The 17,021-nt window shown below is 53.4% G+C and overlaps 1 protein-coding gene across 1 annotated transcript; it reads left to right on the top strand.

Moving 5' to 3' along the window:
- The first annotated feature begins 6,223 nt into the window (after positions 1-6,223).
- Positions 6,224-14,634, top strand: SLC29A2 (solute carrier family 29 member 2). Its single transcript, XM_011287066.3, has 12 exons — positions 6,224-6,642; positions 6,902-6,983; positions 8,518-8,678; positions 8,901-9,040; positions 9,439-9,573; positions 10,222-10,319; positions 10,530-10,614; positions 11,166-11,302; positions 11,560-11,665; positions 11,780-11,865; positions 12,640-12,839; positions 13,491-14,634. The coding sequence occupies exons 1-12, from the start codon at positions 6,614-6,616 to the stop codon at positions 13,600-13,602; spliced, it is 1,371 nt and encodes a 456-aa protein (XP_011285368.1). The 5' UTR covers positions 6,224-6,613; the 3' UTR covers positions 13,603-14,634.
- The last annotated feature ends 2,387 nt before the right edge of the window (positions 14,635-17,021 follow it).

Raw genomic sequence — 17,021 nt, 5'->3', positions numbered from 1 at the left:
GAGAGGAAGACAGAGAATCCAAAGCAGGCTCCGTGCCTCAGCGCAGAGCAGGACGTGGGGCCTGAAATCATGAGCCGTGAGATCATGAACTGAGCCGAAGTCGGACGTTCAACCAACTGAGCCACCCGGGCGCCCCTAAGTTTTGCTTAACATTTATTTATTTTCGAGAGAGAGAGCGAGTGGGGGAGGGGTGGAGAGAGGAAGACAAAAGATCCAAGCAGGCTCTGCCAGCCCGATGTGGGGCTGAAACCACGAGACCATGACCTGAGTCGAAACCAAGAGTTGGCCCCTTAACTGACTGAGCCACCAAGGCGTCCCTACAATCATTTTTTTTTTTTAAAAGAGGTCCCATAACTGGGCCCCTGGCTGGCTCAGTTGGTAGATGAGCTACTCCTGATCTCAGGGTTATAAGTGCAGGTCTCACCCCAAGTGTGGAGCTTACTTTGAAACAAAAGGGAGGTGCTTGTAAGAATTCCCAGCAAGTCTGTCCTCACATGAGTTGGGAGCCAATAAGATTTGTGACCAACCTAAGAAAAAGGTAACTGCAATCCGTTCATCAACACTCGGCCACCAAGAATCTTCATGAGACATTCTACAAATCAATTAATGTTTTTCCATGTTATTTGGCTGAACTGTGTAAAACCGACATCTTTGTGGATAATCATCGATTCCTGGCCTTTTCGCATAGTTCAACTTAAGAGCAAAATAAAGGATGACTCCTCAAATTATAGGTAATTCCCTAAACGTTTCAGTCACAATGAAGAAGCTTCCAAACATTTTCGTCTTAGCCTTCGAAGTAGAATGGCTCTCCAAAGGAAAATTCTTTAAAAGTATTTTCTTCACTCTCTGGAATCATTGGGGAATTACTTAACTCAATCAATATGAAACATCATAACTGAGATATTGCAAAATGAAGTACCAAAACTTGAGACCTGGTTGAAAGTTTACCTACTGGAAAAAGGAGAGCGATCGTGCTAAGATGAAGAAAATTGTCAGCGGATTTCAGGATAAACCTTCTTGTAAGGAATTTCCAGTTTTTATTTTCGGAGCAATTCGATAGGAACAGGCCCTACGACGCTCTGTCTTGGAGACTGAGTTGAAGGACGCGGGCACGATGACCAGACTTAAGGATTAGTTTGAACTTACGGGACCGGTTTGGATATTAACTCCATCCGAAGCAGATGTGGAATGTTAACCAACATTGACCGAGACAGTTGGGTTAAACTTGCAACTACCTTTGAGCCCCAAACATGACTTAATCGTTCTCCTTCAGAAAGGTTTTGGAGCCAGTTCTGACCCATCTTCAGTCCTTTGGAGAGCAGTAGGTAATGTGTAACAGCATTTCCAAAACATATTTACTTCCAAGATCCTCACTGCTCTGTGTGATTACTGCAAAAGCAACAAAACCAAAGTACAAATGTGTCCGAAGACATCTGCGGGGACCTCCTTTAAAAAAAATTTTTTTAATGTTTATTTATCTTTGAGACAGAGAGAGACAGAGCATGAATGGGGGAGGGTCAGAGAGAGGGAGACACAGAATCCGAAACAGGCTCCAGGCTCTGAGCCGTCAGCACAGAGCCTGATGCAGGGCTCGAACTCACAGACCGTGAGATCATGACCTGAGCTGAAGTCGGACACCCAACCCACTGAGCGACCCAGGCGCCCCAAGGTTGCTTTTTAAAGTATTGCATATTAATAAAGTCATATTTAATAACTTAGTGTGCCTGCGTGGCTCAGTCAGCTAAGTGTCTGACTTCGGGTCAGGTCATGATCTCGTGGTTTCTTGAGTTCCAGTCCCAAGCTGGGCTCTGTGCTGACAGCTCAGAGCCTGGAGCCTGCTTCAGATTCTGTGTCCCCGCCTCTCTCCGCCCCTCCTCTGCTCATGTTCTGTCTCTCTCTCCTTCAAAAATAAATAAACATTAAAAATATATAAAAAAAATAAATTGTGTAGGTGGGTTATGTTACTTGTGAATCTCTTTTAGGATCATCAAAGTGGTGTGGCAAAATATGTTATAAAAAGAGGGTGTTGGGCCTGACAGAGCTGAAAACAAGTGCCCCAAAACAAGGAGTCTCAAGGAGGGGCAATTTTGCCCCCAGGGGATGTTTGGTGATGTATGGAAACATCATTTCAACTGCAGGAAAGTGCTCCTGGCATGTAACGGGTGTGGGCTAGGATGCTGCTGAAAACCCTACAGTGCACAGGAAGCCACCACGACAAAGAATTATCCCCCCAAATGTCTATAGGGCTGAGGCTGAGAAACCCTGATCTATCAAAACTCCTGCACAGATGCCCAGAAGATGTACACAATGGGTCCAATACACCCAGAGCAGCATTGCTTACCCTAGAACACAGCTGGAAGCAATCCAAATGCCTGCAACACTTATCCAATGAGATAAACATCATATGGCAGTGGAATATTACACATCCATGAATAGTGAATGAACAATACTGTAGTATATATCATGAATGAATCTCAAAAATGTGTTGAATTTTAATTTTATTTAAGAACATTTTTTAACGTCTATTTATTTTTTTTAATTTTTTTTAACGTTTATTTATTTTTGAGACAGAGAGAGACAGAGCATGAATGGGGGAGGGTCAGACAGAGAGGGGGAGGCACAGAATCTGAAACAGGCTCCAGGCTCTGAGCTGTCAGCACAGAGCCCGACGCGGGGCTTGAACTCATGAACCGCGAGATCATGACCTGAGCTGAAGTCGGAGGCTTAACCGACTGAGCCACCCAGGCGCCCCTAATGTCTATTTATTTTTGAGAGAAAGAGAGAGAGCACGTGCAGGGGAGGGGAAGAGAGAGAGGGAGACACAGAATCGGAAGCAGGCTCCAGGCTCTGAGCTGTCAGCACAGGGCCGGATGTGGGACTTGAACTCACAAACCGTGAGATCATGACCTGAGCCAAAGTTGCATGCTTAACCAACTGAGCCACCCAGGCGCCCCAGAGATCTTAATGTAAACTATGGGCTATAGTTAGTAATAATGTATCAATATTTATTCATCAATTGTAACAAATGTACCACACTAAAGTAAGATGTTAATAATGAGGGCAACTGGGGAATGGGGTGGGAGAGTGAGTATATGGAATTCTGCTTACTATGTAGTCTATTTATTCTATAAATCTAAAACAGTACTAAAAATAAAATCTGCTCTTTATGTTGAAAAGCAAGTTGATCATTTTCTGAGCCTGGACCCTAACCGCATTTTATGTATGGGCACAATGTATTATTTGTGAGGTTTGAAAATACACAGCATTCTTCGGTAACACAGCCACCGTCTAGGTAGAGGGACAGTTGCACTTGGTTTTGTTTGGAACTTTGCCAAGACTGGGTCACTATTTCAGAAAATCACATCACCAATAGCGAACTGGTGGTCTCTGAGCGGCTGGCTCACCGCTCGCTGGCATTGTGTGTGCCCTGGCAGATGATGGATTCGCTCTGGTTTTATAAAGGGGGCCAGTATCCACCTGCTCCACAGGGCTTGGGCATTTACATGCTCAAACACACATGATTTTATTACTAAATACTCTTACTTATCCTGTATGGTACAACTAGGACATTATACTGACATTAAATTTGTTTTCATGTTTAGGTTTTTTTTTTTTTTAAGTGTATTTATTTTGGGAGGGAGAATGTGCACACACACACAAGCGGGGAAGTGGGAGAGAGAGAGAGGGAGGGAGGGAGAGAATTCCAAGCAGGCTCTGAGGTCTCAGAGCAGGGCCTGACCCGGGCTCTGTCTCGCAAACTGTGAGATCATGACCTGAGCCGAAATCGAGAGTCAGACGCTTAACTGACTGAGCCACCCAGGCGCCCCTATGTGATATTTTTTGTGCAGAGGTAGGTTTTGTTACATATTAATTCACTGCAGGCTAGCAACAAAATATTTGTTATTAATAGGATGACTGAGTCCTATAGAGTTGAGAACCTCTCCTTTCACCTGAAATCTAAACCCCTTCCTCCGCCCTCAGGCCTGTCCTAACCAGCCCTCTCTGTCCCAGAGGCTCAGCCCCCTGCTCCCACCAGGCCTGCCAAAGGGATCTATTTGTATGTCTCAGAATGTACCAGCACTCTCACGTCCCTGCTCTTGGTACAAGCTGTTCTGTCCCCGAGATTCCCTCACCTCCTTCACTCACGCCTCAACAAATGCAGTGTCCCCGAACCTCAGTTGTTCATGTCGTTCCGTTCAACCTGCGCCACAGCTGTGCCCTCCCTGCCGTCCCTTTTACTAAATTTTCTTTCTTTTTTAAAGATCTTATTTATTTTTAAGTTTTATTTATTTATTTCGAGGGGGGAGGGGCAGAGAGAGAGAGAGAGAGAGACAGAGAGTAAGTGGGGGAGGGGCAGAGAGAGAGAGACAGACAGACAGAATCTGAAGCAGGCTTCAGGCTCTGAGCTGTCAGCACAGAGCCCACCGTAGGGCTCGAACCCATGGACTGCAAGATCATGACCTGAGCCTAAGTGGGAAGCTTAACCAACTGAGCCACTCATGTGTCCCCCCCAAGATTTTATTTTTAGGTAATCTCTACACCCAATGTGGGGATCGAACTCACAAGCCCGTGATTAAGGGTCGCTAGATCCATTGACTAAGACAGCCAGGTGCCCCTACTTAATTTCCTTTAAATGACTCATTTTTCATAAATTAATTTTTTGAATTTACATTAAATTATAAGCAAATTTATCTTTTGTCTTCTATACCTTTTTATTTAGGCATAGTTGACACACAATGTTACATTAGTTTCAGGTGTACTATAAACACATTTATTTTTAAATAAATTATAAAAATTTAATATTTCATTATTTAACAAGCTTATATTTTAATTTATTTCTATTTAATCTTTATTTAATTCTAATAAACTTATGAACATTTCTTTATTAAATTAGACATAATTTTATTTTTCAAAGAAAAGGGTACATCATTATTATAGGAAGCTAGCATCCATAGTCCGAAAAATAAAGCAACAATAAAAACAGAGAGAAGGAACCTAAAAGTTATGAACCTCTATATTGAAATTGTCAGCAGAAACCCTGATGCCAGCTTTTTGTTAGAGAAAGAAGGAGAGAAACCAAGAGGCCTTAGAAACACGTTAGCACCAAGTTGAGACTTTCCCCTTGACATATTCTGGAGGCTTGAAAGCAAATTGAAAAGAGAATAACTTTCTCTTTCAGTGTAATTTAATGCTGTCTCTGTTCTCCCTCAAATCACTTGTGTGTTATTACAATCCATTTATTCACCAAGTATTTATCAAACACCTACTACGAACCAGTCAGTAGTACTAGATGTTTGCAATAATAAAACACTGAACCAGGCAAACACAGTCTTTGCCCCGTAGACTCCCGGTCGGCTAAAACACACACACACACACACACACACACACACACACACACGTAATCTGGAAGGGATCATAAAATTTCATTACTTATGACAGTAATTTGCAAATTAGATCAGCATTTATATGCACCGTGACTGCGGAGCAAACAAACCCACTTGTAAATTCCATGAGTTAGAGCAAATTAATTTCAAAATGGCCATGGTCTATAATCTTTTCAAAGTTTTGCACAGAAAAAAAAAAAAAAAAAGAGGTGGGAGGTAGGTGCATCTTCATAGGTTTGATGTGATGAGACCCGGGATCGCCGAAAGTTGTTTGTTTGTTTGTTTGTTTGTTCGTTCGTTTAGCGGCGGTGGTGGGAGGGCACCTCCGGGTCACCCTTTCCTCCTGAGCCTTTGCTTAACCCCTTGCTGCCCCGAACGCAGCTCCTCGGTCACCGGGAAGCCCGCCCGGATGCCCCGCTGGGCCCACGCCTCCGCAGTGCGCCCCCAAAGACACGGAGCTTCTCCGGGCACCCGCTTGGAGGAGAAGAGGCAGTCTGTCTGTCTGTCTGTCTGTCTTCCAGACCCGCCTGAGGACGCCTGGCCCTCTCCTTGGTCTCCCGAAGCACCCAGCTCCGCGCAGCCCTCCAGGACCGCTGGCGGCAGACGCTCAGGTTACCCCTGGGCGAGCCGGCCCCTCGGAGGGCTCGGCGTCACCCCGCGCGGCACGGCTCTGGCACCACCTCCGAGCTGGCGGAGGGGGAAGAAGCCGCACCAGGTCGGCTCCCTGGCTCCGGACGGAGGAGGGGCGGGGTACCTCCCCCACCGCAGAGGGGTGCATATCTGCATATTCAAACCGCAGAGGTCCGAGACGGGCGCCCGCGGAGAGGGGAGACAGCAGGGGACCTTCCCGGGGCAGCCGCCTCTAAGCCGCACGGGATGGCGAGGGTAGCCGTGCGTGCCGGGACCGCGAGGTCGGGCAGGGTCCCGGGCTGGAGTCCGGAGTCCCCGCCGGGGGGAGGTAGGGAGGAGTGGTGCGACCCTCTGTCCCCGCCCCGGGGGCGGAGCGAGGTTCGATCCTGCGGAGCTTGACACCCGCAGAAATCCTTCCAGGCCTTCCTCCCCAGCTCCCGCTTCGTCCCCGCCCCTTTCGGGGAGACTCGACCCCCTCCGCGCTCTGTCTACCGCCCGCAAGACACAGCCTCCCGGGTTTTCTGGCCCCCGGGCCCCGGCGTAGGTGCAGGTGCAGCACCCAACCTCCTTCCCACCCCGGCGCATCCCGCTGGGCGGCCATGGCGCGAGGAGACGCCCCACAGGACAGGCGAGTTGGGCGCTGGGTGGGGTGCGGACGAGGATCCGGGGGGCGGTGGGCAGCGCAGACCCGCTCCCTTCGGGCGCTCCAAGGCTCAAAGCGGACTGGATGGAACTACAATTCCCATCAGCCGCCTCCCTGGGCTGCCTGAGCCGGAGTGATGGGGGTTGTAGTCCGCTCTCCGGAGGGGGCGACCTGGGAGGCGTGGAGGGGGGGCGGCAGCCGAGGCGTCGCGTCCTAGGGGTGACCTTCTGACTGATCCCCACAGCTACCACCTGGTCGGGATCAGCTTCTTTATCCTGGGGCTGGGCACTCTCCTTCCCTGGAACTTCTTCATTACGGCCATCCCGGTGAGACTCGCGGCTGGAGTGCCAGCCCCATGGCCACAACCACCATCGCCTTGGCCCAGAGGCGTGCCAGGCGCTTTCCACACCATGCCACCTTTGACTCCTCATTATGCCCGTTTGCACGTTTGTCCGCTGAAGCACCGAGCCTCAGAGAGGGCGAGTGCCCCTTTCACGGATAGGAAAGGCCAAGCTTTCAGAGATGCCCGGATCCTACAGGGGCAAGGCTACCAGCTCAGGGTGGGGGGTGGGGGGGGTGGGGGTGGGGGTGGGGGTGGGGGTTGGGGGAGTGGGGCTCTGGAACTAGCAAAGAGCTACCCACCCACCACCCCTGTTTGTCGTTATTCCCTGGTTAAGTCATCCCTGGGCTAACCCACTCCAAAAGCGGATTATCCAAGCACGGCTTACATTCATTCATCCACCGGTTAGTAACGTGTACCTACTGTGAACCAGGCCCTGTTCTTGGCACTGGGGCTGCAGGAGGAAACATAACAGAGGGAGCCTGCATCCTCATGGAGCTTACATTCTCTCAAGGGAAGGAAGAAATGTGGGGTTTGTGTTCTTTTAGGACTGGGTTATTCATATACATTCAGTTCAACAACTTTCAAGATGTCTCTTCAGTGCCTGGCACTGTGCTGGGCCCCAGAGACTCAAAGATTAATCAGCCCCTGGTCTTGAGAGGGAGCTGGGTGCAAAGAGCTATTAATAATGTAACATGACACTCAGCATCCCAGGCTTGGAGTAAAATCCAGTAGGCCCCCGGAAGGGGGGGGGGAGGGAGTGATTCCTTCTGCTTCACAGAAGAGGTGATTTGTAACTTAGGAGAAGGGTAGGCAAAGCATTGGTGTTTGGCCGGGGTGATGGGGGGGGAGGGGCGTGGGAGGAAAGGGAGAAGGCATTCCAGGTGGAGGTGACAGCGATGCAGCCGTTCAGAGAAAGGCCAGAGCCTGGGGTACCTAAAGCTTACCAGCAGAGCACCAGATGCGGCACAAAAGAGAGACTGGGCTCTGGTCCCAAAGGGCCCCAAATGCCATTCTAAAACCTCAGGGTTTTGCCCCGCAGGGAGCCATGGGCAGTGGCGGGGGCGGGGGTGGGGGGGCGGGGAGGGAGGACGGATGGGGAGGTTAAGCAGACACTGGACGAGTATGTGTTCTAGAGAGAATGCAGTTGGTCAGCACCTAGGCCAGGGCCTGGCTTACAGTAGGCACTCAATGAATACTCAGCAATCTGGAAGCTGCTGCAGGAGTGGGGGATGAAGGCTGGAACCCGGGCACCGAAGATTCAGAGATGGAGCAAGGCCCAGGTTGGGGGTTCTTAGGGCTTGGGCCCTGTCCCAGCCCTCTGCTGTTCAATTCAGTGCACATTCATCGAGCTCCCACTGTGTGCCAGGTGCTGGGATCCGTACAAGGACAAACAGACAGCTCCCGCGGACGTTAACTGAGCAGTCCCAAGCATGGGAGGAGGCAGAGGGGGAAGGCTGGGGGGTTCCTCAGGGTAGGTTGGAGGGTGACCCTGTACCCCCTCCTCTGGCACCTGTCAGTACTTCCAGGGGCGGCTGGCAGGGGCCAACAACACCGCTGGGACCCTGGGCACCAACCACACAGGCCCTGCAGACACTTTCAACTTCAACAACTGGGTGACGCTGCTGTCCCAGCTGCCCCTGCTGCTCTTCACGCTCCTCAACTCCTTCCTGTACCAGTGGTGAGAGACCTTGCCCCTCGGGCTCCCCGCCCTCTGTGGCCCCTCCCCCGCCCAACTAAGGAAGCTCCGTCTGGGCCCAGGTCAGAACTCCCATCCTTCCTCCACTCCCCCTGCATGTCCCCTCCAGGTCCCTCTGTCCAGCCCTGGCCTCAATCTCTTGCCCACCTCCCCCTGCCTGGCCTGGGCCCAGCTGATGTCCACTCTGCCCCTCCTTGTGAGCAGCATCCCTGAGACGGTGCGGATTCTGGGCAGTCTGCTGGCCATCCTGCTGCTTTTTGCCCTGACGGCAGTGTTGGTCAAGGTGGACATGAGCCCTGGGCCCTTCTTCTCCATCACCATGGCCTCTGTCTGGTTCATCAACTGTGAGCACCGCTGCCCCTCCCCACCTCCCCACCTCCCCACCTCCCCACCCAGTCCACCCAGGGCTTTAGCCCAGCCTCTTCTTTGTAAGTGAAAAGGGCCCCACATATCCAAGAAGGGAGGACAGCAGCCCTCCTATCCCTGATGAGAAACCAAGGCCCAGAGGGGAAGAAGAAACCACTTGTCCCAAACCCACAGTGACCTAAGATGAGGCCTCCTGGCCCCAGGCGCCTCAGACCTATGGCTACACCTGAGCAGAGGAAAGAATGGGGGCTGATACACCAGAGGGCCCAGAGTCTCACGCCTGCCCAACTTAGTCCAGAGTCTGCCAACACCTCCTCCGAGAAGCCTCCAAGGCCTGTCTAGTTGAGCGGCGGCCCCCACTCCTATCCCTCCACAGCCTTCTGTGCAGTTCTGCAGGGCAGCCTCTTCGGGCAGCTGGGCACCATGCCTTCCACCTACAGCACCCTCTTCCTCAGCGGCCAGGGCCTGGCTGGGATCTTCGCTGCTCTTGCCATGCTCATGGCCATGGCCAGTGAGTGGACCTGGGTGGCTGGAGGGCAGGGCTGGCCTCTGGGATTCTGGGAGCAGAGACAGTGTGCTAGGAGTGAGATGCCTTCGGTTCTGGTAAAGATGGAGGTGATGGGAAGCTGGGGGTTGGGTTTGGGGACAGGGAGTAGGGTTCTTGGGCTCTACAGTGAGGGAAGGACCAGGTAAGGAATGGGTTACCATAGGGCCAGGGCCAGGATTCCTGAGGCTGATAGGGGTTTGTGGCAGCAACCTAGGTTTGAGGGAAGTGGGGGGGACAAGTTTGAGATTCAGATAAACTTGGTCCAAATCCTAGTTCCACTGCTCCCCAGCCAGGGACATTGGACAGGGCACTTCACCTGTGTCAGTTTTCCCATCTAAATGATTCTTACAGCTCTGTCCCCAGATTGTAAGGTGTATGCAGTAATAATGAACACGTAACAGGTGCTCAACAAAAATGACAAGTAGGGAGGAGTGAGAGAAGCAAAGGGCGGGGCTGGGCTAGGCCCTGCACAGGTTCCTGAGTTTGTCAGTGAGCGGAGGCCTGGAGGTGAATCTGAGAAGTGCATGATGGGAAGTGGGACAGGAGGCTTCAGCCGCCGTGGGAGCCAGTGGGACCAGCCCCCTCCAGTCTGCAGCTGAAGTTTCTGCACAGGTGGCGTGGATGCCCAGACCTCCGCCCTGGGGTACTTCGTCACACCCTGCGTGGGCATCTTCACGTCTATTGTGTGTTACCTGAGCCTGCCCCACCTGGTGAGCCTGGTATTGGGCTCAAGGCCCCACTTCAGAGCATCTCAGATACAGCTCTGAGTCTGAGGCCCTGAGAGGGGCCAGGGGAGGAGGAGGGGACCTGATCCCCAAAGGAGTCAGCCCCTGGGGGACTCCAGCCTCTAAGTCGACAGGGTGGAGAGGGATCCAGACACCTCAGCCAAGCCAGGCAGGGCCAACGCTTTCCTTCTGCAGGAGTTCGCACGCTACTACCTAGCCAAGAAACCATTGCAGGCGCAAGGTCAGGAGCTGGAGACCAAAGCTGAGCTCCTCCAGTCTGGTGAGCTGGGGCCCCTGCTGGGGAGGTGGAAGACCCAGGGGAGGCCGAAGCTACCTCCACAGGGAAGGGTCTTTCCTCCGTCCCCATCTAGAGTCCTCCCCCTGGTAGCCTTGCGTGAGCAGACACAGAAGATCGTGAAGGGAACTCAGTGGGAGTCAAGTCATCCCTGCTGCCTTTTGGGCATCGGTTTTCTCCTCTATAAAATGGGGGGACAGTAGAGCTCCAGCATGCTCGTTCTGGCTCGAAATGCATTTGTTTGAATCCTGGTCTCACAACATCTAAGCTGTGTGACCTTAGGCCCGTCACTTAACCCCTCTGAGCCTCAGTCTCTTTATTTGCAAAGGAGTCGCAGTGAGATAATCCATCTAAGGTGCTTAACTCTGCCTGGCACATGCGTGTGCTTAATAATAGTAGCTTAGCATCTTTCCATAGTTAATTCTCCTTGCCTACATCCTGAGCTGGAGGAGGGTCACTTGTTTTGACTGCTGGGAATTGCCCTCCGTCGAGCCCGGCTGTCACCGGCATGACCCTGCCCTCCCCTCTTGCCCCAGATGAGAAGAACAGTATTCCCAACAGCCCCCAGAAGGTAGCCCTGACTCTGGACCTTGACGCTGAGAAGGAGCCAGAGCTGGAGCCAGAGGAGATCCAGAAGCCAGGAAAACCTTCGGTTTTCATTGTCTTCCAAAAGGTTCGGCTTGGCCATGGCCCCCAACCACCATCCCTGGGGAAGAGAGAGCTGCTCTCTCCAGCCCTCTTTAAAGACCCTTAGAATGGAATGGGGCCTTAAGACTTGCGTCCGCTTCAAGGTATCAGGGTCATAGTGGGCCAGGAACACAGTTAGGCCAGGCCCCAGGTGTCCTGTGCCCTGGCCGGCGCTTGGGGGTTGGGGCTGCACGTTGGGCTCTAATCTGCCCCACTGCTTACACCCCTGCCTCTGGCTCCCAGATCTGGCTGACGGCGCTGTGCCTTGTGTTGGTCTTCGCAGTCACCCTGTCTGTCTTCCCCGCTATCACAGCCATGGTGACCAGCTCCACCAGTCCTGGGAAGTGGAGTGAGTGTTGGGAAGCAGAACAGGGCAGGGCAGGGGAGAGGGAGGGAGGAGGAATGAAAGGGAGGAGGAGGGAAGAGGAAGGAGGGACCAGGATGAGCCCTCTTTCTCTCCCAGGTCAGTTCTTCAACCCTATCTGCTGCTTCCTGCTCTTTAACATCATGGACTGGGTGGGGCGGAGTCTGACCTCTTACTTCCTATGGGTGAGCATACCTGGGCTGGGGGGGGGCCCGATGGTTTCAGGAAGCAGTTGGAGATCAGAGGGTGTGAAAGAGCACAGAAAGGTGGTTTCCTAAAAGTCTGACCACTCTAGGTCTGGCAACAGAACAGCTGGCCAAGAGGTAGTGAGCACCTGGCCCCTGGAGGTATGCAAGCCAGGGCTTGGACTGTGAGCTCCTTGAAAGCAGAAGCCACGTCCAAATGGCCTATGTTCCCCAGCATCCAGCCCAGAACCCAGCCCTCGGTCCTCAGGGAATGTTACACGGAGGTTCCCGTACCAAATGAGACGCTGGACAAGATTCTAGCGTTTGGACTGCTTTTAGCCAAGGTGCTCCTTCTTTAAATGAAATCTTCCAAGGAGATACAATAAATAAAGGAGATTGAAGAGGAGTTGCTCTGATCCAAGCTAGGATGGGGCCTGGATCCCCGGCTTCCAATCCCATTCAACAACCCCATGTGGCCCGAAGGGGTCTGCGGAACCCCCAAGGGTACTTGGAGGAACCCGGCTTGAAAACCAAAGATGGTGTCTAAGGCCTCTTCCAGTTCTGCCACGGAGAGGGCCCAAGCTGGAGCTCGGAGGGGCAGAGGCGAGCCCCAGGCCAGTCCCTGATGGCTGGGTGGCCTTGGCCCAGCCCCTCACTCTCCGGAGGCCTGAGGGCTGGGTCCTCACCGGCTCACGTAGAGTCACAGGTCAGGGGAAGTGACAGTCTGTCCGGGGTGGGCTCCGGGCACCTCCCTCACCCCGGCTTCTGCCACAGCCGGATGAGGACAGCCGGCTGCTGCCCCTGCTCGTCTGCCTGCGCGTCCTATTCGTGCCTCTCTTCATGCTGTGCCACGTGCCCGAGAGGTCCCGGCTGCCCGTCCTCTTCCCGCAGGATGCCTACTTCATCACTTTCATGCTACTCTTCGCGGTGTCCAACGGTTACCTGATGTCCCTTACCATGTGCCTGGCGCCCAGGTCTGGGGGTCGGGAGGGCGGGCCTGGGCGTGGGGAGGTGGCCTAGCTCTTCTTGAGGGGGACGGCCTGCAGGAGAGGGTCCGCTCTGCCTCCCGCCAGCCCAGCCCTGGCTGTCTCTAGGTGCCAGCCACCCTGTCAGGTCAGGCCTTCCCTGCCGAGCCGGCCCCGGGGCAGGAAGGGAGAGGAAGCCCCAGCCCGGGAGGTTCCTGCCAATAAAGTAGCCCAGGCACTGGTTCTAGGACCTCCTCTCTGGGCCTGTTTCCTCACTTGTGAAACAAATGGGTTGAACTATCATTCCTTAGGGCCCAGCTACTCCCCCCAGATTCTCAGTTGAAGGGGAGCGGAGGTGTTGGTCAAAAGTGGAGGGTTCACGGACTATTTGCGCTAGGGACAACGGAGCTGAGAATCCAGAGAGAGGAAAGGTGGCGGGGACAACCAGGCTGGGGACGTTTTGTCAGGAGGGAAGGCAGTGGAGTCTAGAGTCCTGTAATATTGGACTTGCAGGGCATGAGAGATGTCCCCGTCAGTGGTCTCGTTTTAGAGATGGGGAAACTGAAGTGAGGTGGCCTGTCGTAAGGGGGGCACCGGGCACTGGGGCGGGGTCCAGGATTGGCCCGATGTTTTCTAAGAGCCTCCTCCCGTGTGTTCTAGGCAGGTGCTGCCACATGAGAGGGAGGTGGCCGGCACCCTGATGACCTTCTTCCTGGCCCTGGGGCTCTCCTGTGGAGCCGCTCTCTCCTTCCTCTTCAAGGCGTTGCTCTGAATGTTCCGTTCCAGGCTCGCCCACGGCTCTCTCTTCGCTACCCCTTCGGAGCTGAGACCCCCGTGCGGGGGGAATGGCGAGCCGGGCCCAAGCCTCTGCCGGGCTGGTGCCCCTCGGTCTGGAAGTGCCACTTGCAAGTGGGTGCTGCTCTCCTTCCCGGGCTGGTGTCCATTTGGGGGCTGCGAGGAAGAATTCACCAGCGGTCATTCTAACCCCCCGCCCCCAGCAGTGGAGCTGAATCACAGAGACAGACTATTCAGAGGCACACAAGACCTCTCTGCACAGGTGCCGATCAGGGAAAGAGGGCCAAGGACCATGGCCCTTCCTCACCATCAAGAGTACGCTTGTTAATCTCAAGACACGCACTTGCTGATCTGTGGCAACTGGAGGCCACCAGCGGGGTCTTGCCACAGGCGTGGCTGCTGGGGCCCAGCCCGGGGTTCAGAGTGGGAGTGGGGGCCAGCCCAGGGCAAGCCTGCCCCTCCCCAGGCCTCAGCAACTCCACGATCGGATGTCTCAGACCCCAGGGCAGAGGATGCCTGGGAGGCCGAGGGCAGCAGGGAGAAGGAACGGGCATTAGGGATCTGAAGGTACTCAAAGGACCATCTGGGCCTCACACAGTGTTTGCGTAGCCAATACTGTCCCCGCTCCCCAGAGCCCGGCTGGGCCTGGGTCCCGGAGCTGCGGGCGGCTTACATGTGTGTACCCCACTTTACAATTTGCAAAGCTCTCCCACACCCATTCTCTTACGGAAGCCACATTGAGACACTTGGGGGAGCCAGGCAGGGACGGTGCTGTCCCTCTGTACAGGTGAGGAAACCGGATCTCGGGGGGAAATGACCTGGTCCGTGGCCGAGCCGGGACCCAGCCCCCACCTCTCTCCTCCCTATAGGTGCTGTTCTTCCTGCCCACTATTTGCGTCTCCTTCCCTCACGAGGCTCGAGGCAGGAGTCCTAAGCACTTGCTCCCCACTTTTTGCTGTTTTCCTTCCAAACCCACTCCTGGGTCTAATAACAACCTTCTTCATTTGTATCATCAGTTCACGGAGTCTTTATTTCCAAAGCGCTTTGATAAGCCGGGTAGGGTAGGGATAATTGTACCCATTTGACAGATGGGATGACTGAGGCCCCGAGAGGGGCAGGGATTCGTGGGCATCCCTCTGCTGGGCCCTCTTGACCACATGATGTCCTGTGCTCCTGGGCAAAGCACCTGGCTGCATGGACAACTATTGCTTTCCCCCTCCACTGGTGTCCCCTGCCTCCCCAGGCCCTCCTTCTCAAAAATGGAGCCTCAGAGAGGCAGTCAGCCAATTTTCTAGAGGGACGGAAGAAAGGCTTGTTCCAACACACATCCGTACTACCTTGCCCAGCCCGGAGAAGAGCACGGGTTTTTGCTTTTAGAGCAAAAACCTTTCTGCCCACTTGCCCTCCTGCCTTCCATGAACATTCCCTGAAGCAGCTATTATATACCAGGCGCTGAGCCAGCACAGGGTCCCTGCTCAGAGGTGAGATGACCGATATGACCTTGGCAGCTGAAATAAAGCCACAGGGGAGACCCCAAATGACCACTATTCACTGTGCCAGGCCCTGGCTGGTCTGGCGACCCTGAAACAAAGGAGACACGGTCCCTGCTCCCAAGGCCAAGGAAGCAGAATGTAGCAGGTGATGATGGGGTCTGTGAGGGCCCTGCAGAAGCGTGTAGTGTAAGAGTCCAAAAAAGGATGCCTGGATTCCTCTTGGAAGTCAGGGTGGCAGCCCTGAGGCCTCAAGAGAAGAAAAATGAGTTTCCTGGGCTGAGGTGGGGGAGGGGCATCCCAGGCAGAGGTACCAGGGAGGGTGGAAGGCAGATACTGAACATTCAGGGGGCAGTGGGGACTTCTTGGGGCGGGGGGGTGGCACCTAGGATGTGAGAGAGGGCGAGGGGGGAGAGGGTAAGGATGAAGCAGTGGGTTGGGAACAAATGGTGAAAGGCCTTAGTGACGAGACCCGAATAGGGGGTTAGACAGAGGAGGAGAGATCCAGGAGAGAAGAGGGTGGTGGCCTCTTCAGAGGCCATTTAACTCAGCGGCTAAATGCACGTAAGCTGATCTAGCATTCTGGGGTCAAAGCCTGGCCCTTTCATGTGTAAGCAGTGAGCATCGGGACTTTCAGAAAGTCCTAGGGAGAGGCTGGGGCTGGAGTACAGACTGGATGTACCAGACAGTGGTTGTGGTCCTGGAAGTACCAGCACGGACCACCAGGCCTAGCCGTACCCTTGGACTGGGAAATGTGAGGACAGGACCACACACTTCCTGACCCCCTTCTCCTTCTCCACCTTCACAGACCGTTGTCTGCTGAACCCAAGGCTTCCTAGACCTGCAGACATGCCCCCCCCCCTCCCAGGCCAGGCAACAGTCCCAGGAAACCCACTGGTGCCGGTCCACAGTCATCTGGAGCAAGCCCACGGTAGGCTGAGCAGTGGAGGATGCTTTCTGGGCCCAGACAGAGGACACTCACCCCTCAGAGGTCCTTATGATGTCACAACCTTCCCATCCTCCTTCCCGGCAGACCCAGGCCAACTTGCCCATTAGATCAGTATGTAGCTGGCTTCCGATGCTGGAAACAAATACTGGGACTGATGGGCTGCACCTGCTCCTTCCTCCCTTGATTCCAGTCCTCCGGGCACTGCCACCTCCCTAGCCTGACACGGCTCTGCCAGCAGGCCCAGATTCCCTCAGAAGCATCCAGCTGCCATCAGCAAACGCTTGTAGGGAGCTCTATGTGGCAAGTACTGAGATAGGCCTGGTGGAGAGACACAAACATTTGAGAAACCAGTCCTTACTAGTTTCTTACCCTTTTATGCGCAAGAGGCCTCCTGGTTTGTGAATTGATTCAACTTTCCAATTAAAAGGCAGAGGCTGTTAGATGGACTAAAAATGATTTAACCAGGGGCGCCTGGGTAGCTCAGTCAGCTAAGTGTCCGACTTCAGCTCAGGTCATGATCTTGTGGTTCATGAGTTCAAGCCCCGCATCAGGCTCTGTGCTGACAGCTCAGGGCCTGGAGCCTGATTCGGATTCTGTGTCTCTCTCTCTCAGCCCCTCCCCACTCCCCCCCCCCCCCGCTCTCAAAAATAAACATTAAAAAATGATTTAACCATATGCTGTCTATGCTGTCTACCAGAAACTCACTTTAGAGCAAAAAATACAAATAGGCTGAAAATGAAAGAATGGGGAAAGTTATTCCATGCAAATAGTAATCAAAAGGCAGCAAGGGTGAATATACTAATATCAGACAAAGTAGGCTTTATATCAAGAATTATTTAAGACACAAAGGAAGATGTCACATATTCATAAAAGGGTAACTCCATCAAGAAGGTATAATAATTATAAACATACACACCTAACAACAAAATCCTAAAGGAATACGGACAAATTTGAAGG

Source organism: Felis catus, chromosome D1, assembly GCF_018350175.1.
Source record: "Felis catus isolate Fca126 chromosome D1, F.catus_Fca126_mat1.0, whole genome shotgun sequence".
Taxonomy (NCBI): domain Eukaryota; kingdom Metazoa; phylum Chordata; class Mammalia; order Carnivora; family Felidae; genus Felis; species Felis catus.
The sequence above is the reverse complement of the archived record's forward strand: the minus strand, read 5'-3'. Positions and strand labels throughout refer to the sequence as shown.

Coding starts and splice junctions, on each gene's coding strand:
- SLC29A2 (XM_011287066.3), top strand. CDS start 6,614: ATGGCGCGAGGAGACGCCCCACAGGACAG. Junction 6,984..8,517: donor TCTTCATTACGGCCATCCCG/GTGAGACTCGCG, acceptor GGCACCTGTCAG/TACTTCCAGGGGCGGCTGGC. Junction 9,574..10,221: donor CATGCTCATGGCCATGGCCA/GTGAGTGGACCT, acceptor GTTTCTGCACAG/GTGGCGTGGATGCCCAGACC.